Raw genomic sequence first — 23,712 nt, 5'->3', positions numbered from 1 at the left:
TGACTAGTCTTGGATTAATAAAAAGTTTATTTCTGATTTTCGTGGAAAACATCTTTTTAAAAAAAAACATTCTTTCATTTGAACCATTGTGTTGAATTAGTGTTGCACAAAAGTGTTACTGCATTGATAGAACAAAAGGTCTTCAGCACACCAACTATCCGTTGCTTTGCGAAATAAGGCCACTCTCCAAACGGTTTATGCGTTTTAGCATGCATCAGGTTCTGTTCTTTATACTTGGAGATAAGATGATAATACCTTTAAAGGACAGATATTGTAACACTGTTCTCAAGAAATATTCCACTAACCGAGATCTGTCAATAGGCTAATTGAAGAGGGATCAGTAGGTGTTACTGCATTGCTATGATTAGATGGCAGATTCCAGTCCTTAACAGAAACTAGTTCAAGCATGGGGTCCTTACCTTGACATTAGACTACATTAGACTACACAAGTTGAGGAGCACAATATTTAGAAAGTCTGCAAAACATTTTAAACTCAGAATTTATATATAATTCATAACATGACATATGACAGCAAAACCACTACTTTAAATGCAATAAACAGATTTTTTCACATTCAGATTGTTTTTCATTGTCTTTATTCACAAAATCTTCAAGTGTTTGGATAAAACAGAATGATCTGTCCAAAACAAACAGCCTACGTGTTTCTTCCCTATTCACATGGGACTTCTTCAGGGCACCAATTAATACTGTGGAAATCTTAACTTCAAAGACCAAGTGTGTGTTAAGCACTCTGCGTAGAACCTGTGTCAGCTGTTATGTTCTCACATGCTTCAACTTTGAGTTCAGCACATATTAGTAAAGCCAAAATAGCTATCAACTTTGCTTGAGGTGTCTTATTACCTCACGTGCTACCTTTATACTTCAACAAAAGGTTTTTGGACTGTGATACAGCAGGCGGCTGCTCCTTGAGAGGAATAGGAGGCATTACACGCTTCTTTGAGGACAGATGTGCGCAGGAAGGGGCCGTTTAAATTGAGGCCGGATGAGAATTGTCTTTTAAAATATATGGACTGCCTGGCTGTTGAAGAATAAAGGAAGCGCAGGAGGGAATAAGACATATCGAGCAAAGTTGATAGCTTTTTTGGCTTTAGTAATATGTGCTGAACTCGCAGTGGAAGAACGTGAGAACCAAACAGCTGACACAGGTTCTACGCAGAGTACTTAACACACACTTTGTCTTTGATGTTAAGATTTACGCAGTATTAATTGGTGCCCTGAAGTCCCATGTGAATTGGGACGAAACGCGCAGGCTGTTTGTTTTGGACATATCATCCTGTTTTATCCAAACACTTGAAGATTTTGTGAATAATGACCACGGAAAACAATCTGAATGTGAAAAAATCTGTTCATTGCATTTAAAGTAGTAGTTTTGCTGTCATACATCATGTTATGAATAATCTATAAATTCAGAGAGTTTAAAAAAAAAATTGGAACTTTCCAAATATTGTGCTCCCCAACTTGTGTAGTTGTATGTATTGGTAAATCTGGTTTTTTACGGTTGACCCGAAGAGTGACCATAATTTAGACGTATGGGCAAAGTCTAAACCATAACAGTTTTGCTGCAGTGATGGTGTTGACAGTGTAGGACGTTCTGCCATTAGTAAGTCCTTGTTGCTCAGTGGCCTTCCTGGGGTTGGGGTTGCCTCTGCATTCTGCATGAGATTCTTATTTTTTTTTTCTCACACCACAGTCCCAGTCTTCAGTGCTTTTCTAGACATAGTGTCCCGATCCATTTCGTGTTTTGTAGCGTTGTTCTATTGGTGTCGGATTGTGGTGTATGAGGGACTTCAATATGTTGTACTGTGAATCCTAAATTTGTGCTATGTGTTTAAATTAAATGATTCTTAGCAAATCTGCCAGAGGTATTCAATAATCCCTGTAAAAGGAAATAATTGTGGGACGAACAGCGCACTACATAAGCCAGCATGCTTCAATTAGTCAGCCGATCGCGGCGCCCACCAGGGGGCAAATACTTGAAATAGGAGCAATTGTTTTAGTGTGCTGTTTCCGCCTAAAGATGCCTGCAGCTCCCCTTTGAAAAAGGTCAATGTGACCGAAATGCATCAGGAACACCAGTGCTGCTTAATTAAATCCTTTACCTCACCGTAATGTGTGCGACTTTTTCCTTTCTTTGAGAGGCCTTCGTGATGTTAAACGGCTTGACTTGACATGAGCAACGCACCACCATCAAAGAGCGCCAAAAACGTCCCAAAATCGGACCTTGTTTGTGGAACATGTGAAAGCATGAAGGGCAGTGCTGCAGCCAGGGACTGGACCTTGGAGGAACCCCAGCAACTGCAAAGCAGTATGCAGAGGGATTACGTTGACCAGAGAATGCAATAAAATCATCAGGCATCGCCTACCAGAGGGAAATAATTGTGGGACGAACAGTGCACTACATAAACCAGATCGCGGCGCCCACCAGGGGGCAAATACTTGAAATAGGAGCAATTGTTTTAGTGTGCTGTTTCAGCCTAAAGAGTCCTGCGGCTCCCCTTTGTAAAAGGTCAATGTGACCGAAATGCATCAGGAACGCCAGTGCTGCTTAGTTAAATCCTTTACCTCACCGTAATGTGTGCAGCTCTTTCCTTTCTTCGAGAGGCTCTTCGTGATATATAAATATAGATATATATATAAATATATATATATATATATAGTAGTTTTTGATAGATCTACTTTCTCATTTCATTTGTTCTAGGTTTAAACTGCAAAGTCCCCTAGTAACACAGGCATACAGAGAAATACTAAATTCTGCTCTTTTTCTCAGGTATTGGATCCCAATATGGACCTTCGAACTGTGAAGCACTTCATTTGGAAGAGTGGTGGTGATCTGACTCTTCATTATCGGCAGAAATCAACATGAAAAGACTAAAGAGACTCAAATGGTTGTTGTTTTCTTTGGTCTTAATGTACTGGTTCAAAGAGTAGTACTGTAGGCGCTCTCTGGCCCTTTGAGGTTATCAAGATTTCCAGTGAGTGTTTGGTATGGGCAGAACTTGTACATTGAATTGAAGTGACTGTGACGCCTGTAACATTGGTGGAGAAGAAACCTTCTGCCAAGATAAAGATGATGCATTGGAGTGGCTCATGTTTGTAAGATTTACGGGAAGTCAATTTGTGCCCGTCATTATCTTCATAATGTATGTCCTCCTTATGTATATTCATAACATAATGTAATCATCTTTGTGTGATTTGAAAAACTCTTTTGCCCATAGTTACTGTGTTAAGTCTATTTGCAAGCATGCACACTCTTTTTAAGTACATTCCATCGTTAATGTATTCTGACCCTATTTTAACAGTTTTTTCACAGGAAAAAACAGTACATGCTTACATTCTAAAATAGTATATTCTGCACAACCTGAATCCACTTTTAACTCTGAAATGAGTAGAGACTACCAGATTTATTATATTCCATAATCTCAAACATGCTATTGCAGCAAGAGTGATCTGCATAATTTAGATCAACATTATGTAGTAGGGTAAATTGTGATGCTGTGCATCATAATTGAACAAGATATCTGTAAAACATTTTAGATGGCTGGTAAATCTAGTTCAAGTCCTGCATACTCTCTCAATGACATTTAAAAAGTCTTTCTGTGAAGAAGACAGGCAGCTGTTCTCTCATATATGGTATATTTTTACCATTATACATTCTCCCAATTAATTTAAGAATTCCCTACTGTTTGTTCATTATAAAAATAGCAAAGCAAATAAATATAATATTTAGAATATGAAAATGAGTATTGATTTTGTTACAAAAGCTGAATACAGATCTTTTTTCATTCTGCTATCTCCTCAATCTGTCATATACTGGAATGTCTATTAAACCTATCAGACTTCACATTTCTGTATTTCCACGGTCTTTAATTGCAATTGTAACCCCAAAAAACTGTCTCTGAAATGTGGCAGTATATTGTATCAGCATTCCAAATGTTTATTAGAAATATGAGTACAATTTACTGACAAATAGCGTTAACTTTATTCCATTGATCCCAGCTATATTTAAATTGAAATTAAAGACTGGGGAAGGTATATTTTTTTATCTTAGGTTGATGGTGGGCAGAGATTGATTCCATAAATCTTGTGTTACTGTAACATTTTGTAGTGTTGGCTATCCAAGATTGCCATTTTGATACTTCATACTAATTTGTTGTTTCCAGTTTCACATTTTTGTTCAGCATCGTACATTTTTGTTTCTAAAGTAGTAAATATAAATTGTAATTGTTTTAATACAAAATGTCCTGTTACTTTTAATCATGTCTAATTCAAGATTTGTTCTTATGAGCATGTGTCCTTCGTAGTAGTCTTATCCAAGCCTTTTTTCTTATCCCATTTTTGTGGTTTAAAATGTGAAGAAATTTCATCACAACCAATCCCACCACTCCGTGCCCCTTTTAATAGATTAAAGTCTGGTAGAATGGAACAAACCTGTCTGCAATGCCAAGAGATCTGTATTTCATGGATGTATATAATAAAATTATTTGTTTAAAGTATTTCTAATTTTGAAGCATGTTTATTGTATTCTTAACGTGTCAAACCGAACCAAGATTTTTGCACATTAGACTGACAACTGGACACTGTATAAGAACTGCTGCACCTAGATAGATGTACCTATTCACCTTAGACTGTTAACCCTGCATAGATTCCACCTTTAAGTCCGATTCTAATGTATTCCGCAAAATCACCTGTACTCCACAGAACCAGTAAGGTTGAACCAGTGCTCACTTGCATTTTAAAATACTTTGAGCAAAAATCACCTTGAAACTCCTTTGTATGAAACAGTAAGCAATCTATGGAGCAGCCCTACAACACTTCGAGAACAACATCTACACCTCACAAGTTAGCTCCCAAAATGGAATTTATAAAAATGAATCATTGCCAAATCCTCAACAAGGGTCTAATCCTTCTGGATTCATCCCAGCAACCAGATCTGACTTCTGAAAAGTACCTCAAACAACTCAATGTGACAGATTTCAGATGAAGGCTCAAGACATGGAAATGTTTAAGAATTCAAACTGTTTTTTATCTTTGTGTTAAATGGCAGTCAGTGAAAACTGCTAATCTCCTTTCCACTTTTCAGAGTCCTCAACATCACAGGTATCTTTTGCTCTTCAGATCTAGGGAGCTTATGAATTTACTAGAGTGGTACGTATTGTCATCTTAAAAGGGATGTAGAGGATACGGTAGACAACCTTCTATCTTAGATACCTCACACCATGGATCACTGTGTTATAATTAGTCTTAATGGCTCCGTTTATTATAATGTCTCACACCTTGGACTCATTCTTCCATAGAAATATGAGATTTTTTTCTAAGAGTTGTAGATGCATGCTATATAAATTCTATACGAGTGCTAAGTATACATAGGTTTTCAGATCTGTGCTTAGAAGATGCATTCAGTACACTAAAAGTACACCTAAAAGATAGAAATGTGAACCTCTGCATGTATTTTGATAAATTAACATCCATGTTGTATTTTCTACCATTCAGACAGGATTTTCTGAAGAAACTACAACTCAAACGAAATGCCTCTATTCGTAGTACGTGTTGGCTGCAGATACACATACTGTGCACACTCCTGCCAGCTGGTGTTGGGCTCTGACTGTGCAATTTGTTTTTCTTGAGGAAGTCTTTTATGGTCTGTGTCGAATCTCCTCCTCCCGAAGGCAATGTGCAACAAAATCCCAGTTCGATAGAGACTACTAGCTGCAGATTCCTTCCCTTTGAATTTCCCAGGCGTCGGGCTGGATCCGGAAACATTTGCTCGAGCAACAGCCCTTGTACGCGCCGCTGGGTGGCTCAATTATTCTCCGTGTGACAGCGTCGTTGGCGTTGGTTATGATGTCAATGTCACCCATATAGGCGCCACCCAGGCGCGCAGACATCAGTTCTTGTCTTTTCGTGCCAGTTAAGCGCTGATCCAGGAAGACCTACCCCTCTGTCTCCTTTTGACAGGCCATCTTCAACTTTTTGTTGACTTTGGAAGTTTTGTCAACATCATGTGCAAGGATATCTACGAGGAAGATAGGATTTAAACCATGCGGAGCCTGTCACCGTATGATGTTGGTTACCGATCCCCCCCCACCTTTTCTGTCTCTGGTGTTAATTTGGTCCTCACTTTTCTCGTGTGTGTGCTTCCTTCGTGCCTTTGCACAACTGTCCCCTCTGGCTGCTTACCATCAAGAAAGCCTTTCTGGTGGCGGATAACATCTCCCCAGAGGGTGAGTGAGTTGCAGGCGTGATCTTGCACGCCTCCCTACATGATGTCTTTTCCAAATTGGTGCTTCGCACCCGTCCTTAATTTTTGCTAAAGGTGGTGACCCTATTCCATTTGGGTCAGTCTATCACACTGCCCACCTTCTTTTCTCACCACGTCACTCTGCGGAAGAGGAGCGTCTCCACCGTCTGGACCCAAAAAGAGCATTGTTGTTCTACCTTGACCTCACAAAAGAGTTCTGGGTGGACGACGAACTGTTTGTGGGATACCTGGGAACTAAGAAGAGGCCGGCAGTGCAGAAAAGGACCATCTCTTGCTGGGTCATTCTCTGCATTAAGATCTGCTATGCCCTAGCTAAGAAGCCTCCCCCTGAGGGATTAAGGGCCAATTCCACCAGGGGAAAAGCTACGACTACGGTGTTGGCTCTGGGTATCCCAGTTCTGGATATCTGTCAGACAGCAAAGCGAGCTTCCTTGCACACGTTTGCCAAGCACTATTGCCTGGACAATCTGATAGACTACTAGCCGCAGATTTCTTCACGTAGAATTATCCTCAGGCGTGAGACTGGGCCCAGAAAACTTTCTTGCCCAGCATCCCTGCACGCCAGGGGGATGGCATCACGCGGCTCCGCCCAGGCATTGACGGCGTACGTGACGTCAGCGAGGTCACATAAGTCCCACACCAGCGCGCCGACATCAGTTATTTCCTTTTCCGCGTGCAACGTGGATCCGGTTTGTGCTCTGGGCCTGTTTAGGCCTTTCCCTTTCACTATTGCGTGTGTGTGGGAACAGTGCAAATGCCTTCGGGCAAGACGTGCTCATGTGGGCAACGGATCCTCACCCCATCTGTATATGGTGTTTGGGGGAACACCACGACTCCACAGATTGTGAGGCTTGCCAGCAGATGAAACCGAAGTCCCGGCAGGAGCGCCAGATGAAACTTCTCTCAGCTCGCATGTCCAGGTCTGCGTCGTCATCTCACTCGGCCCCTGCAGAGGGTTCTGGGACCCGCTGCTTCCCTCAGTGACATCGTCCTCCTCCCAGGTCGCAAGAACGCCGCTCACCTGTCTGTAAGTGTCGGTTTGTCCCCAAGGGTCAGTTTCTGGCCTGTCGGGGGTGTGGGCTCTCCGCGGGTGGTGCGGCCCTGTGTGTCAGCCCCTTATCCGCCATTTCCCGGTGTGGCAATTAGAGCCCAGATGGAGACATATGCGGCGACTTTGCAGGCCTCGCTGGCTTCTCCTCCTCCTCCTTCCCCTCCTGGGACATCAGTGGATCCTTTGCAATGTGCGGGGCCCTTCGTGGCGTCGCCGCAGCTCCTGCACCGACTGGTTCGGATCCAGGCTTGGAGGATGTGGTGCCGTTGGGGTGCGGCCTTCTTGGGGGGGGGGGCGCCTCTGCTTCGCTGCAAACTCCTGCGGGAGATCCTGTGGTGTCGCGGGAGGTCGTCTGGGCTCGGGACGCACCCGAGCCCCTCTCGGTCCTCGGGACAGGTGGTGGTCTTGTCCGAGGCCGAGGTGACGCCGCTACGGTGCCGACGGCTGCTGGCCCTGGCGGCGCCACAGGGGTCGGTGAATAGGCCCATCTCGCCCCGTCGTGGGTCGAGACTGGCGGGGGACTCCTCATCCCTCCCCAGGTCCCCCTCGTCCCTCCACGCAGGAGGCAGCCTCGTCGGAGGTCAGCTCTTTCGCCGCCCCGGTCTCCTGCGCAGTGCGCTGTGTCCGAGGCCGCCCCGCCGTCTCCCTCGGCGCCGGGCGACGACTATGTCCTGCCTAAAATTGCGGACTCCACAGCGCCAGGCCGACGTCTGGTCGTTGATTCGTCTTCGGACGCCTCCTTTTCTCCCGAGGTTTGGCGCTTGCTGGTTTCCTCCTCGCCGGAGACGGTCTGCCGCGTCGTGGCTTTTTCATCGACGTAGTCTAAGGGCGGCTCCTCGCCATCTCCACGGCTGCAGTCTTCGCCGGAGGAGCCGCAGATCTCCCACTCCTTGGTCCCTCTTCCTTCTTTCTGGACTTGGTCCTTCCCTCCTCCGGTTGGTTTGGGGGATGGCTGCCTTAGCTTGCAGCCGTCACCTAATGAGGAGCTGCTTTCCCCTCCTCGGGCCTCTAAGGAGGCTGGTGCGGCTTTCGCGCTGTATCTACGGCTGTGGGAATTTTTTGCATGGGTGATCCAGCTACCCATTTCCCCGCGGATCATCTTCTGGAGGTTCTCCATCAGGGCTCTGGTGGTAGGGAGGTGTTGCTTCCCTTCGACGGTTCACTCCATTCTTCCCTCTTGGGCACTTGAGGCTGTCCTGCCACAAGGGACCCGGTACCCCAACACCTTCTGCACCGCCATCATCCGGCGTCGCATGAACCAGTGTATCTTTCCCTCCACCCCTCTACTAGAGGACTCCTCTTGCAGACTGCTTTTCCTTCTTTGCTGCCGCTGTTGTCTCCCCCGTCATGGGAGGCACGCTGGCTGGACTCTGGGGGGCGCAATATGTTTGCCTCGACCAGTGCGGCTCTGCGGGCCCTTAACACGCTTTGCGTTTTGGCTAGGGCCACTTCATGTATGTGGGACTCGGCGGAGTCCCTTATGTCTACCACCTCTCAGCAGGGTGCCTATGTAGATTTGAGGCACCATGTGTTGGATGGTCGAGAGCTGGCGGTGTTCATTCTTCGCTCCGCTCTGGACATCTCGGAGGTGCTGGGTCATGCCATGGCTTCTTCGGTTGCCCTTCGTTTCCATGCCTGGCTTCAGGACAGTGATCCCGGAGAACATTTGAGAACGGCTGGTGGACCTCCCTTTCGATGGTGCTCTTTTGTTCCATGCCCTTGCGGACTCTGCCATCCAGAGGTTCTTGGCGGGGTTTCCTCCTCCTTCTTCTCCCCCTCAGTGACCTGTGAGTTGATCTGGTTCTTGGCGGTGTTCTTCCGCTGTGGCAGGTCACCCCAGTTGTGTTCTGTGTGCTTCGTGATCACTCGAGTCCTCCTTTATGGGACTGTGGTTCTGTTGGCGGCTGGCCGGCCCTTGTTCTTCACTATTTGTTTTTGCTTTGGGTTTTCTGCACTATGCTGGCCCTGAGACTAGGCCTGTTGTTTCTTCTCTTTGGCTGCTTGTCAAGACTTCTGCTGGTTTTTCCGCAGGTATTTTCTGTTGTCCTCTGCTGCGAAAGTTTTTTCCAAAAAGGTTCCCATATCTTGGGAAGTGACGTGCCCTATGTGGGGCAGTGGTAGCTTGTCATATAGCCCTGTTATGTGCTGGGTAGCTGTGGTCGCCTGCGGGTTTCTGCTCTCTGTGCCATTATGGTATGTTGCTGACGCAATCTTCTGCTGATGGCTTTGACTAGCTTGAGTTACGCCCAGGGTGCTCTTCTCTGGGGTCGCTGCGCTGTTTGCCTGGTCTGGCCTACTGTCCGTGGCCTGGTGTCAAAGTTCTGTCCGGTTCCACTTCTTTTTGGGCCGTGTGTGCTGTTTCCTCCCTGGGGCGTGTCCGGATTCTTCTGAGTGCTCTGCGGTGTCCTTGGTGTCTGGCGGAGCTTGCCGGTGCTGACCTGTTGTTTTTTTCTGCACCTTTGTGCTTTCTTGGGGCTTTAGTGGGACTGTCATCCTGCTTTGTCCACTGTTTCCAGTGGGCCTTGCATTCGGTTCTCCCTCTTCTCCCTGTGGGAGGAGATGGTCCATGACTTCTTGGCCCTCTTGTGGGCACAGTACGTCCCTGTGGGGCGGTGGACAGTTCTTCCTGGGTGACCTTGAGTTACCTTTTTGGCTTCCGTCTGTTTATTGCTGACGGCGCCGTCCTGTCTGGGATTGCTTTTGCTCTGCCTCTTCTCCTTGGAGTCTCTAAGTTGCTCTTCTCCTCCGGTTCTCCTTTCCTTGCTTTGGCCTTGGGCGGAGGTTTTGTTGCCTCACATGAGCGTGGGGTGTTGGCCTCTTTTCACCTTGCCTTGTTTTCTTCCGCTGGGTGAGGACAGGCTATCCTGTTCTCTTCTCGCACCTCCCTTTGGGGTTGGTGATCCTCTGCTGGTGGGGGTTTCTCTTTGCCTGGGGGGGGGACGGGACTCCTTGTCCTGTCTAGGGACTCGCCCCCTGTGGGGGACCCTCTGTTGCGCCCAGGCGGGTGGGGTCCTCTCGCAGGCTCTCCTTACCCTTGGGTATGGCTAGGGTATCTATTCTACGTGAAGGAATCTGCGGCTAGTAGTCTCTCAAATGTACCAGTTACTTACCTTCGATAACGGTGTATCTGGTAGAGACTATTCTAGCCGCAGATTCCTTCACGGCCTGCCCTTCCTCCCCCTTTTGCGAGGACTTGTGACTTGGTCTTTTGCACTTGCTTCCCTGTGGGTAGGTGTGTCTTCTATGAGTACATTCTTTCCCTCTGGATGTTCCTTGTTCCTCCCCGTTGTTATTTAAGATAGGTTTGTTGGTCCTTCTGTGCACTTCTGCTCTGGTTGCTCCAGTTTGGGGTTTACGGATGTACCTCTGCCCTTGTTCCTGATGAGGGTTGTCACACTCTGTGATGGGGCTGTCTTTGAGTTTTGCCGTTCCTGGTTTGGCCCTGACTGGTTCCCCTTCATTGTTTTTGGTTGGGGTTGTAGTCCTGCTACATGTTATCATGACATTTTTACGTATGTTCTTTGTCTCCAAGGGGGGGGGCTATCTCCATACTGGCAGGGTTGCTGCTCAGGCCTGGGCTCTGTTCTTTATTCTTTTCCCTGCCTTTGGGTACTGCAGTGCCTGCCACTGCTCTTTATGGTGTTGTTCCTCACCATTGCTTTTTCAATTTTTTTCTGCTCTTTTGGTCACTGTTCCTATACTCTCAGTTTTGTTTATTGGCTCTGCGTTGTGGCGTGGAAAAGTTCTCCGAAGAAAACTGACGTAGGTGCGCCGGGGTGGGACTTATGTGACCTCGCTGACGTCATGTATGCGCACAACGCCTGGGTGGAGCAGTGTGATGCCGTCCCCCCGGCACGCAGGGATGCTGGGCAAGAAAGTTTTCCGGGTCCAGTCTCACTCCTGGGGATAATTCTACGTGAAGGAATCTGCGGCTAGGATCGTCTCTACCAGATACATCATTACCGACGGTAAGCGACTCGTACGTCAGGTCCGCAGGCACTGGCGTTTTGCCTGATAGGTCCTGCAGGACTTCCTAGTGTAAGGTATTGGTCCGCAACCCACCGCCGGGATGGTATGGCCTGGGTATCTCATTCAAAGGTAAGTAATATGCATCTAGAAGTCTCTATCAGATGAACAAATGACTTACCTTCGGTAAGGCATTTATCTGGTAGAAACTCGATCTAGCTGCAGATTCCTTACAGCCCCACCCATGCCTCCCCGCTTTGCGGACTGATTTTGTTAGGGCTAGGGTTATTTACCCTTTCAGAGCCCTAGTTTTGCAAATATTTTTGTCAGTTACTTCATGATTGTGTGCTTTTGGTGTGGAAAAAAACTAAAAGTACTGACGTCTGCGTGCCAGAATTGCACCTATATACGTGACCACGACATTACCAACGCTAACGCCACTGACATCACGCAGAGCCAAATGGAGCCCCCCCCCCCCCGATGGCGAGCCCAAGGAGTACTGCTTGAGCAAAAGTTTCCAGATCAAACCTGACTGATGGGAAATTCAAAGGTAAGGAATATGCAGCTAGATAGACTCTACAATGGTCACAAGCGGAGGGCAACATGGAGGATCTAGTGTTGGTTTCTCCCAAGGTGCATCAGGCACTACACTGGTGGAATACACAAAACGACCAAACGGAAAGAGCGTTCAAGGACCCAAACCCGCAACTGTCAATTACAATGGATGTGCCACTCATGGGTTGGAGTACTCTATGGAGGACATTACAGTACAGGGTCACTGGTGTGCACAAGAACAAACAGTAAATAACGGAGTGCGCGGAGCGAACAATGGAGCCTGTATATGTGAATCCCAGAGCTTAATTAGCAGCTAACAAACTAGCGATAAGCAACAGCGCGTCACACACCGATAGTAACATTTCACTGAGACTGACATTATACACATTTCTAAGAATGTTTATTTGTATATTCCAGATTTTCCCTGATGAAGGTGCTTTTTGCACCGAAATGCATTGGAATTCTATAAAAATGCAAGATATGAAAATGCTTTTTTGGAACATGTGATTAAAAAAATGCCAAGATGGAGTGAATAAGCCTATAAATTGAACTTTGATGAAATCACACACCAAGCTTACGGTGAAATTATTTAAACCTAACCTTCATGCTGAATATCATTCAGCCACAAACCAGTGCCTAGGGTGAGAGACCTATGGATTAATAGGTCTGCTACACTACGAGTAATCAGATACACTCCTGGAGGGGAGTGATACCCCAGAGCACGGATTAATCAGAACTTAAGACAAGGCGGTGCACAGCCCTAAACCTTGAGCCAAGAACAGACATTTCTCATACATTTTCTATAACTACTACCCATACAAATGGCTTTTAAAGCATTTCTACGCAACATAACAGGGACGAATGTTCTTCTAGGCACATACAGTATGACTGCGATGTACTACATCCAGAAACAGGAAGGGACCCATTCCTTAAAGCTATCTCAATTAGCACAACTCATATGGAAATGGACAATAAGGCACAAGCGCCACCTGTCCCAATGCTTACCAGGAGTGGACAACACGCTAGCAGACCTAATAAGTAGGACGCAGCAACAAGTCCATGATTGGGAAGTCCAAGCATTTAAGTCCTACAAACATACTTCCAACGGTGGGGGACTCCAACAATAGATCTCTTCGCCACCGCAGAAAATGCAAAATGCCAAAACTGTGCATCTAGGCATCCACAGTCCATATACAATGCTGCATGGATGAACTGATCAGGGATGTTTAGATACGCTTTTCCAACTCTCCCACTCATTCCTCGTCTGGTCAGGAAACTGAGACAAACTTCCCTATAAATGATACTCCTAGCACCAACGTTGGCACGCCAACCATAGTACACAACACTACTGGAGCTGTCCCTAGTACATCACAAGAAGCTTCCCACAATTCCAGATCTTCTCACAGCAAGGGCAGAATAAGACACCCGAATGTGCAGCAACTCAACATTCCAATATGGCTCCTGAGATAATAGAATTTGGGTACTTACAATTACCACCATCATTTATGGACATCCTTAAGGAAGCCAGAAGACCAACCACAAGGGCGTGTTATGCAGCAAAATGGAAACCCTTTGCCCACTATGGTGCTGCAAACAACATAACCCATGTTCGCCATCTGAACAGCTAGTATGTTATTTGTTACATCTTCAAAAATCACATCTAGTATACACTTCTAAAAGACAGCATTTAGCAACAATCTGATTCAGACCTCTAATCTCAGATTCCTTACGTTAAAACTTCCAGGCATCGAGCTGGATCTGGAAGATTTTTGATAGCACTGCCCCTGAGCGACATAAGGTGGCATTGGTCGACTCCATGTGACGTTGTCCGGTTCATCCTCTTGACGTCTATGTTGTCTATATAGGCGCCACCTCGGTTCGCTGACGTCAGTTCATTTCTTTCCATGCCAGTGGGTGCTTATCCGTCGAAGAGAGCTACCGCATGTCTATTTTGTAAGACTTTTAGACTTTGTCAACTCATCGGTGTGTAGAATGTCCAGTAAGAAGACCTCTGGGTCCAAACCGTGCGGTGCCTGTCACCGCACCATGTCTGTCAAGGAGCCCCATCTTGTGTGTCTTCGGTGCCTGGAGCGTGACCATGACCTGAAGTCGTGCTCCCAACTGCCAGGCCATGTGCCGAAAGCTTTGAGGGAGCGGTCCCAAAAATTGCTTGCAGCCTGGCGTCTGACACCTTTGAGGTCTCCCTGGAGATCTCATTCCCGTTTCTGGTCTCAGTCTCGGTCCAGAGGAGGGTCTGAGCACCACTCTGTGGTTCCAAGTCTACCTCCCCACACTCGAAGTCATCGAGGTCAGGTAAGAAGCACCAAAAAAGAAGTCTAAGCATGCTTTGACTTCGTCCCGTCCGTCACCTGATGAGACCGAGGAGTCTCTCCGCTCGAGGCTCCGCTTCGTGGAGTGAGTGTCTAGGTTGACTACGTGTTTCCCCTCCCATTTCTGGGAGTGACCCCCGCCCAGTTGAAAGCATTTATGATATCGTGTGCCATATTTGGGTGGCCTGATCCTGCCTACGCGCCTTCGGGGACCAGCAGGGTCATCAGAAGGAGATTGCATGGGTTCCGCACTGCCAGCTTCGGCGCCCTGGACTCCTCTAGGATCCATTCCCAGATCCGGACCAACGCTGGTTGTACCTCCTAAACGACCTTCCCCAACGTGTCTTATTCCGGATGACCCGGAGCAAGCTGGGCTTCTACCAGCGCCCACAGAGCCATTGTGCTCCATGTCCTATACTGTGCTTTATTCTGCAGGGCTAGAAATGGATGAGGATTGGGAGGGACAGCAGGATCCCTTAGAAATCGCGGTTTTCATTGAAGAACCGGACTGCTACAAGGACCTGTGATGTCAGCGGCTTGGGCACCTAACTGGAGCCTGGCATGCTGTCTCTACCTAACCTAGCTATGGTGGAGGGGGGGGGGGGGGCTTCATTCACAATGGTGGTGCATAAGGCTTCAGAGGTCTTGGACCTACAGCTTCCTATGGTGGCAGCTAAGACCAATGTCTTGATGGAGGTCCTGCAGCCTGGTGTCTCCACCTCGTAACCCTTGTTGCCATTCAACAAAGCCTTTACAGGTGTTCTTCTGGGCACCTGGTCCAAGATCAGCGCAGGGGCTCCTGTGAACAGAACTAATGCCTGCCACCATCTCTCTGCTCGGGGTGACCCAGCTTTCCTCTCCAACCACCCAACCACTGAGAGCTTGATGGTCCAAGCCTCTACTTCCCGTGGCGAGTTTCTTTCCGAACCCCAGGATAGGGACTCCAAAAGGCTGGATGGCTTTGGTAAGAAGATTTTCTCTTCCACCAGCCTTGCTTGCGGTTGGTAAAAACCACATGCCTCTTGTGCCGTTACTCCTTTTCGCTTTGGGAAACAAGTGCTGCTATTAGTCCTGGAGGAGACCTGGGCTGTCCTCTCCTGTTGGGAAGTGCCCCTTTTTACATGGTTGCCCCCTAACGTTTTGCCAGACACCTGGTGCCAACTTGACTGAGTGCATGCTGGGGTCCTGCTCCCAGCCTCTAGCCCTGTGTTCCTTCCCAAAACCTTACCTTTGTACCCATAGTTGGCACATTCCTGGCCACAGATAAAACCCTTGTAAGGGCACTGTGACCAGGGAAGGCCTACACCTACACACCCACACACACACCTACACACACACACCTACACACACACACACACACACCCCGTGTTTTGATGCAGAGAAAAGTAAAGTTGACACGGCACACATCCCTGTGTGCCATGCCTGCAACCAACTGCCTGTGGCCTAGGTAATTCACCCCTCTAGCAGGGTACTCTAGACCACATGTGAGGTTACAGTTGCATGAGACTGTACTTCTACAGTGTCTAAGTCCATTCTTAGACATTATAAGTGCAGTAAAGCCATATAGAGTATATGGTCTGGGAGTTGATCATTACGAACTCCAAAAGCTCCATAAAGGCTTTATTGAAACCAGGGCCTGATGCCAGTGTGGGATTTAATGTAAAATGCACTTGGATGGCATCTAGGAGATGTCCCCTGAAAAACAACCAGCACTGGTGTGGTTCCTGAATGGCTTCCACCAGACAGGTTCCTGGACCCCTGGGTAGAAGGCCTCCTCTTTGTGGGTCCAGACACAAAGCCCATCCTGGGCAGAGCTGTCATACCTCCTCCCCCAGGAAGGGCTGGGTCCACGAATGGGAAGCTTCGAAGGCCTGCTGCCTTTGTTAGCTGACTCTGCCTTTTGCTGCCCCCAACGACTGTCTCCCACCGGTTCTGACCCCTCACTTTGGGCAGGAGAATCAGTGGGAAAACCAAGTAAGGAAGAGAGGTGTGCCCACCTTTGCCAACCCCACCCCTCAGGTGTGGGAGGCGAGGTAAAGCACACATCTCAGTCACCTTTAACTTGAAGATGAGTGGACACAGCCAATCAGAGAGGAACCCATGCTCCCTCTCACTAGAAGGTAGCATAATAGGGGGTTTACTCACCCCAAGGAAGGAACCCATTTGTCCCAATTTGTGCACCCCAGTAGCGCCCCTAAATTTAGTATTTTGGGGTAACCTTGAACGTTGCCTCCTCAGACTGAAAAAGGACTGAAGAGCCATGCTGCACGAGAGAGAAGAGGACAACTGCTTTGGCCCCAGTCCTACTGGCCTATCCCGACTTCGATTTGCTCCCAGCAAAACCCTGGCGTGTCCAGCAGCCATCCAGAACCCAGAGTACCTGCCCTTCCATCACCAAACACTTTCTCCTGTGGGCAGAAGATTTGCACCAACCAAAGACTCCAACACAGACCCCGGATCCAGACAAATCTGTGGTTCTGCACCCAATGCCCACATTAGAGTGGGCCAACACCACAAGAAGGTCTCCCCAGTGATCCTGACCTGGGATCTGATGATCCCTGACCCGCGTCGACCTTCTGCCCAATGCCTGCAGCCTCAACCCGAGTGGTCCCTTGACCACGACCGGAGCTGGTAAGGAAACCCTCAACAATTCAACTTAACTCTCTTACCGGTGGTGGCCCTCAGAAAACCTCCTTGACTGAGTCTGCAGCATGTCTTTTGAACCTGAGATCTCCATTTGAAACAACAGGGCTCCTGATGACTTCTTGGCCCCCTGCGTCTGGCCGCCTCTGTGCCGGTGCAGCTCTTGTGACAATTGTTGGCCCCTTCAGTGCTGATCTTAACCCCAGGAGCTTTGCTCCCACAAGAGAGTGACCTCCTCGTAAGCAGCCCCTAACTGATGGCCCCCTAGCCCATTGGCTAACATTGGGCCCCTGCACTTTGCACTCGGCTGCTCTAGTGCCGCTGGTGGTGCGAACCTTGGCTCTAACCCAAAACCACTATTCTTGTAGGTCATCTACTTACCTGCAAACCTTTAACATTATTTCCTTCCATAGGGACATGTTGTGATTTTTCAGCAAAATTGTTCAGTGTTGAACTGACTTTTGTATTGAAACCAAAGTAACTTTGCTTTGAACCTAAAATTGTCTTACCTTTGTATTTTAGGGCCCATTGTGTGATATTTAGGCATATCACCCCAAGTAGTCAAAGTAACTTAAAAGTAACGATAAAGTGGTTGAACGTGGTGGGGCATCCCTTCCGTAGCCACAAAAGGGGTGAAAGGTAGGCTGCGTGGGGTGAGAGGTTGCTGAGAGTCCCAAGGATCTGGCCATAGCCCTAGAATCCTGGAAGTGCTCGAGCGCCGAGTCTGCCTTGTTACCGAAAAGGCGACGGCCATCAAAGGCATGTCCAGTAAAGTGGATTGGACATCCCCAGAAAAACCAGCCATACTCAACCAGGCATAGAGCCTCAGGGCTACTGACGTGGAAATTGTTCTTCCCAGTGAGTCGGCAGTATCCAGCCCACATCTAATGGAGAATTTAGCTTTGTCTCTACCCTCTGCCACTGCTTAGGAGCGAAAGGCCTGGGCCTCTTCCGGGCACTGTGGCAGCACTTGGGCAACCATATCCCCCACTGTATCGGTATAACTGTCCAAGAGGCATGTGGTACTCACCGACCACAGCGCTAAGCTGGTGGAAGAAAACATCTTCCCAATGTGGACCAGCGTCTTGAATTCCTTGTCTGGGGGAGCAGTAGACAATGCGCCCTTAGAAGACGAGGCTTGGACTACCAAGTTCTCGGTGGTCAGGTGTTGGGAGAGGAAAAGTGGGTCACCCGGGGCCAGGCAGTTGCGCAGGGCAATCATCCGGTCCACAGGAGCCCCTGTGCTGAGCCTGGACAAAGTGCCCAGAAGGACACAGGTGAGGGCTTCATTGCAGGGGCTCAGAAGAAGCTGCCGCCGTTTGAAGCACCTCTGTCAGAATAGTCCTGACTGCCACCATAGGAAGCTACAGGCCGAACGCCTCACCCACCCTATGCTACACCGTTGCATAAGAGTTTACCTCCTCGGAAACCACGGTAGGGGTTGGAGAGCATGTCAAGGTCTGGGGAGGTATCCAAACCACTGGTGTCACCCAGGTCCTCTCACCTGTCTGGCTCTCTGGTGCCGTAGCCGCCGGCATCGAAGGCCCAGGGCCCCCAGCCAAATCTGCGGGGCCTGAAGGCGCGCCAGTGGAGCTGGGCTGCCCTAAGATGCTATGAAGCGCTTCGTAGAAAGCTCAAAGCTGGGCAGGGGTCGCTCCGGCGCCGGCAAATGGAGGGTAGCATGGAGCCGTCCTAGGAGCAGGTTCCAGAGCTGGAGAGCAACAGCGCTCAGGGTACCGCGTTGCGTGGGCTGACGGGCAGGGAGAACGTGAAGAGAGACACTGTTTCTTCGCCTTCTTCTTGTGCTTTGACTTACCCGAAGACTTTAATGATGAATGGTGGTGGTGACTCCACGACCGGTACCGCGACCTCCCTCTCGACCGGCACCTCGAACAGTGCGGAGCCGACTGCCGGGCCTTTAAGAGCTTTTGGGACCGCTCTCGCAAAGACTTTGGATTCATGGCCTGACAGTTGGAGCACGACTTTGGGTCGTGGTAGCGCTTCAGGCACCATAGGCCCACTAGGTGGCGGTCCATACCCGACATTAGGCAGTTACAGGCCTCGCACTGCTTGAATCCGTTCCGGCAACCGTTGTGACATCCCTCGTGCACCAGGAGTCAATAGACTCAAAGATATCGACAAAAGTCAAGAAAAAAGTTAGTCAAAAATGTACTACGGGGTAGCTCTCTCCGGATCTGCACACTGGCGCGGAAAAAGGAAGAACTGAACTGACGTCAGCGTGCAGGGGCAACGTTTCAGTAGACATCGCCATTTCATACCTGTAACCACGAGGCTGACGACGGACGCAGAGTCAACCGAGGCCACCTACCAATGCGCAGGGGTAATGCTTAGAGAAAAATTCTCCGGATCCAGTCGGACACCTGGGGGTGATTCTAAGGTAAGGAATCTATAACTAATGGTCTCTTTCAGATCCAAAATGTGTCCTTGTCTATGCAAGTCTGAAGTCAATTCTCTCACGACTACTATATACATTTGTATTTTTTATTTTCTCTACTTCATAGGTGGCATCAACCCCCACTGCATCGATGCAGGTGCTATACCCATTACTCTACTGGGCACCCAATACCTAATGGTGGGGTCGCATACTTTAACAGGTTAGGGAATTTTTCGGACCTGATGAAATGCCAATCGACCCACCTGGCACCTAAGGCGTGAAACATGTCGACCCCACCATATCTTTCACATGTTAGCTATTAAGGTACATTGTTACCGCAAGATAGTGTCCTTGTTTTTACTGTGTCAAGGAACTGTTACCCAACAAATACTTCCTTGGTTCACCTAGACTTACTTCACCACCTTATTTTTTGAACCCTCACTTGCACCCATCTAAAGGCGTTGACGGATCAAAAGATCTCCGTTAAAGAGCCCCCAGGCCAGTCAAGAATTACAGCGCCGACTTGACGAAGAGTACCCTATGATGAAGCATGACACCCTACCAGGTGTGAGAGGGCACTATGATCTGACCACTCGGATCCCCTGCGATCCTCATGGTTGGGCTATTGATTCCACTCTAAATAGGGTTCAGTCTGCCCCTCCCCCCGAGGAACTACTCCATTAATATGTTTTGTTACATTATTCTGGGAGGAGTGTGGGCGTAGGACACTTTGGTAAATCTGATCTCTGGTTTCTTTACATTTATATCTTTGAATGGGGTGGAGGCTACAGTCCTGCCACTAATTCCCCCTTATTGATGCAATGTAAATGTCAGATGCTGGGGTGGGAAAAAAATGGAGCGACAGCTTCTCTTGGAAATTCAATGAGGCCCTCATTAGGAGTGGCTGCTAATTACTTGCTTTTACTGGGAAATGTGGGTTGCAAATGGGAAGTGTGAACAGTGGGACTATAGTTCCTATTGCTCAGAAGAGGAATTTTCTAATTTTACTCTGCGTCTTATTAATGCTATAAGAAGACTAAATGACAAGCAAATGCAGGATCTCACTTTATTGTTGCTATGTTATGGGAGCTCCACATTAGACACATCCCCAGTGCTACCTGCCCTGAGAAGCATCCACTAAAACACACTTCACCTTCCTCCCACCCTGATCATTCGAAGGGGAAGGAGCATCTCTAGCACAAACACTTCAAGTGCAGCATTCCTAGTGTGTTTTTCTTCCATCTGAATTTATGGGCTAATGAAACCATTTATTTTAATACTATTTACCGACAGGAAATGGTGGTGTATGCACAGTGGTGTTCTCATGGCTTACAATAATGCTTGATATGTAACAATCTAGGCAATCATAAGAAACACAAATCAATGTCAAAAAATAGTAGTATCAAGGAAATTAAGCTACAACAATATAATAAAATTCCAGTATTTTATTGAAAATTAAACAGAAAATCATATTTCAGGACCTAAATAATTCAAGTTAAAAATTCTACAATTAGAGAATTGACATAATAATGAAGACATTATACATATTAAAACATTCTTTTTGTTAAACAACAAGTTAGAGGGGAATGAGTGGCAAATAATTTGCCACTCATTCCCCTCTAACTTGTTGTTTAACAAAAAGAATGTTTTAATATGTATAATGTCTTCATTATTATGTCAATTCTCTAATTGTAGAATTTTTAACTTGAATTTTTTAGGTCCTGAAATATGATTTTCTGTTTAATTTTCAATAAAATACTGGAATTTTATTATATTGTTGTAGCTTAATTTCCTTGATACTACTATTTTTTGACATGGATTTGTGTTTCTTATGATTGCCTAGATTGTTACATATCAAGCATTATAAATCCCTGGTCTAGGAATCTCATTCTTGTTGAATACAGGGGGTCCTTGTTGCATATACAATAATATTGCAACATGTACAATAATGTTGGCATAGTCCTGGTGAGACGAGCTAAAGGTAGGTTTGAAACGTCATTGTAACACCAGTGATTGTCATGTGATAAGCAGCACAGAGGTTTTTAGATACATTAATTGTAATAAATCTCTTTTAGTGAGAACAGTGTGACAACCTCTGATGTTCATTGTGATTCTTTAAGGATATCTGTAAGTACACTCACTGCTTTCATCTGGGTACAGACACTGCCTTTCTTTTTTCACTCTCATATTCAGATTATTTTTTCCATTCAAATTTTCAGACAGTAAACCGGTTGTTCAGATACAAATCAATTTTTTTCGGTTTTCTGCCCTGGGCACAGGTATCGTTGCCTTCAAGTCCACTGCCAACTAATTCCCATCAACGATACATCCTCTCAGACAGAAAACGAAAGTGCCCAGCGGGGGTCGAAATACTTGCAGCAATAGAGGCCTCCAGTGTAAAAGTGCAAGCCAAGATCGACGCTGTTTCATTAGACGTTAGGCTTTTGAGAGTTGACCTTCATGCTGTTATGGAGCGGTCCCTGGCCACAGAAAGGAATGTTCAGGGCGAGGTCTCCAAACTGAAGACCACTCTCACTGACTGTCTGCCAAGACCTCTCTGTTGGAACGCCGCGCTGAAGACACAGAAGGGTGATCAAGGAGGTACAACCTCTGATTTGTTGGATTTCCGGAAGAGGCATAGGGAACACTCCCGGAATGCTTCCTTGAGAAATGGATAATGGGGGCACTGCCGACAGCGGAGCTCTCAGACATCTTTGTGATTGAAAGGGCACAGAGCCCTGGTACCTCCCCTCCTCCAGGAGCCCCACCCGCAAACTTATTGCAAAGGTTCTCAACTATAGAGACCAAGACAGCATCCTGAAAGCAGCCCATCGAGAGGATGACTCCGCTTTTAGCAACCAAGTGATCTGAATCTTCCAGACTACATGTGTCTAGTGCAACAGCAAAGAGCATCATTTGGAGGGGTAAAACAAAATCCTCAGGGCAATTGATCTCCAGTATGTTACAATATCTTGCTCAATTGAAACTCATATGCTGGGACTGGGCCCACTTCTTCACGACACCCGAGGATGTGTGTGACAAGCTAGAGATATACCGAGAGGGGAGGACCCTGCAGCAACTACATTTACCCTGGAAAAGGGCTTGTCCTAAGAGAAGAGGAAAAAAGCAGCAACTGGAGCAGATGATCTAAAAAGGGCCTCACGCTCCGGCCAGCGGGTAATAGTGCATAAGGATGGATATCTAGACCTAGAAGAAGCAGAGTCAGATGCCGAAGATACAGTCTCCCAGACTTGATCTGAAGGGGCAACAGGCAGAGACTGAAGCAGCCAAAGCTTTGGTGGAGGTAGTCACAGCGTCCGGTTCAGAAACCGGTACCTGGGATGTAATAGAAGACACCCCTCAACAGTAGTACTCCCGAGCCCTATCCCCTCTTGAACAGAGACTATAACAGCAGGAGAAAGACGGTTCCAATGGGGCTGGACAGTGTTCGAACTAGCCGGCCTGAGAGCCTGTAATGTGATTGCTAAGACACCAGCGGGAGGACGCTCATGAACCTGTTAAGATGGAGTACAGACTGTAAAAGGCACCTGAATGAAAGGGGCAGACAACCCTCTCTCTTTTTTTCTTCTGTGCTACTCCTATTATCTTGCTATCCTCATTATATAATTCTGGCTTCACTTAGATCATAACGGTTTCTTTGCTTTACCCCCTTTGCTTAATATTCTATGCCTTGTCCTCGCAGCTAATATTTTTGGAACAAGTAAAATGAGTGTGATTGATGAGTGAGTTGATTTATAGTGAGGAGTGTGTGCGCTCCAGAGCAGGGGCAACAGCACAGCAGTGCACGCCACCCTAAACTGGTATAGGATATACCCTGGCAGCCTGATTAAACAGTAATTAAAGTTTGAAGTCTGACTAGTAGATTGTGTGATTAGCAAGTACTGGCAGATACTTCGTATACAATCGTGCTGATGGATACACAAGAATGGTTTTGTTCTTCGTTGGGGAATGAGGGTATGGGCGGGTATGAGGGGAGTTGAATCAGATATGGGAATGCAAATGTTATGCAGTGTCTACCCGGCGGCAGGATATGTAAAATCTTTTAGTTCTGTGTCCTTTGTTAGTTCCAAGTGAATCTTCTGCAAGTCGTGGCAGCGACTGGGACAACCCCCTCACTGTGAAGGAGGAGATTACTGGTTTTGTATGTTGTATCTGTTTCTAACTATTCTACACTATTATTTCTCACTGTATCACTAGTCTATGAACGCAGTAGCACTTGATTTCTAGGTCCTGAAGAGGCCGCAACACCTTTATGGTTCAAACTGGCCGAAACATGTAGAACTGTCCATCTATCACATCACAGTAAGCATTTTTTATACTGCAAATGCACTGTTTTTAATCCTGACACTGAGTGAGCCAATAATGTTTTTTTGCTTCAGTAGTTGGTTTTAGTTCACACACTTTACTTGGTTTAGCATTTTTTCTGCACTATGCCCTTTACCCAACCAGTTTAGTGCTTCACATCTGGAGG

General features: G+C 47.1%; 1 protein-coding gene across 2 annotated transcripts in view; it reads left to right on the top strand.

Moving 5' to 3' along the window:
* WDR48 (WD repeat domain 48) overlaps window positions 1-4,514 on the top strand; it is a 469,392-nt gene extending 464,878 nt beyond the window's left edge. For both annotated transcript variants that reach the window (XM_078663202.1, XM_078663203.1), the window contains exon 19: window positions 2,789-4,514. In XM_078663202.1, the coding sequence (XP_078519328.1) occupies window positions 2,789-2,884 (96 nt within the window). In that variant the 3' untranslated portion in view covers window positions 2,885-4,514. The remainder of the gene's footprint in view (window positions 1-2,788) is intronic.
* Window positions 4,515-23,712: the final 19,198 nt, after the last annotated feature.

This window comes from Lissotriton helveticus, chromosome 10 (assembly GCF_964261635.1).
Source record: "Lissotriton helveticus chromosome 10, aLisHel1.1, whole genome shotgun sequence".
In the NCBI taxonomy this organism is placed as follows: Eukaryota; Metazoa; Chordata; class Amphibia; order Caudata; family Salamandridae; genus Lissotriton; species Lissotriton helveticus.
Note: the sequence above shows the minus strand (reverse complement) of the source record. Positions and strands in the feature narration are given on the sequence as shown.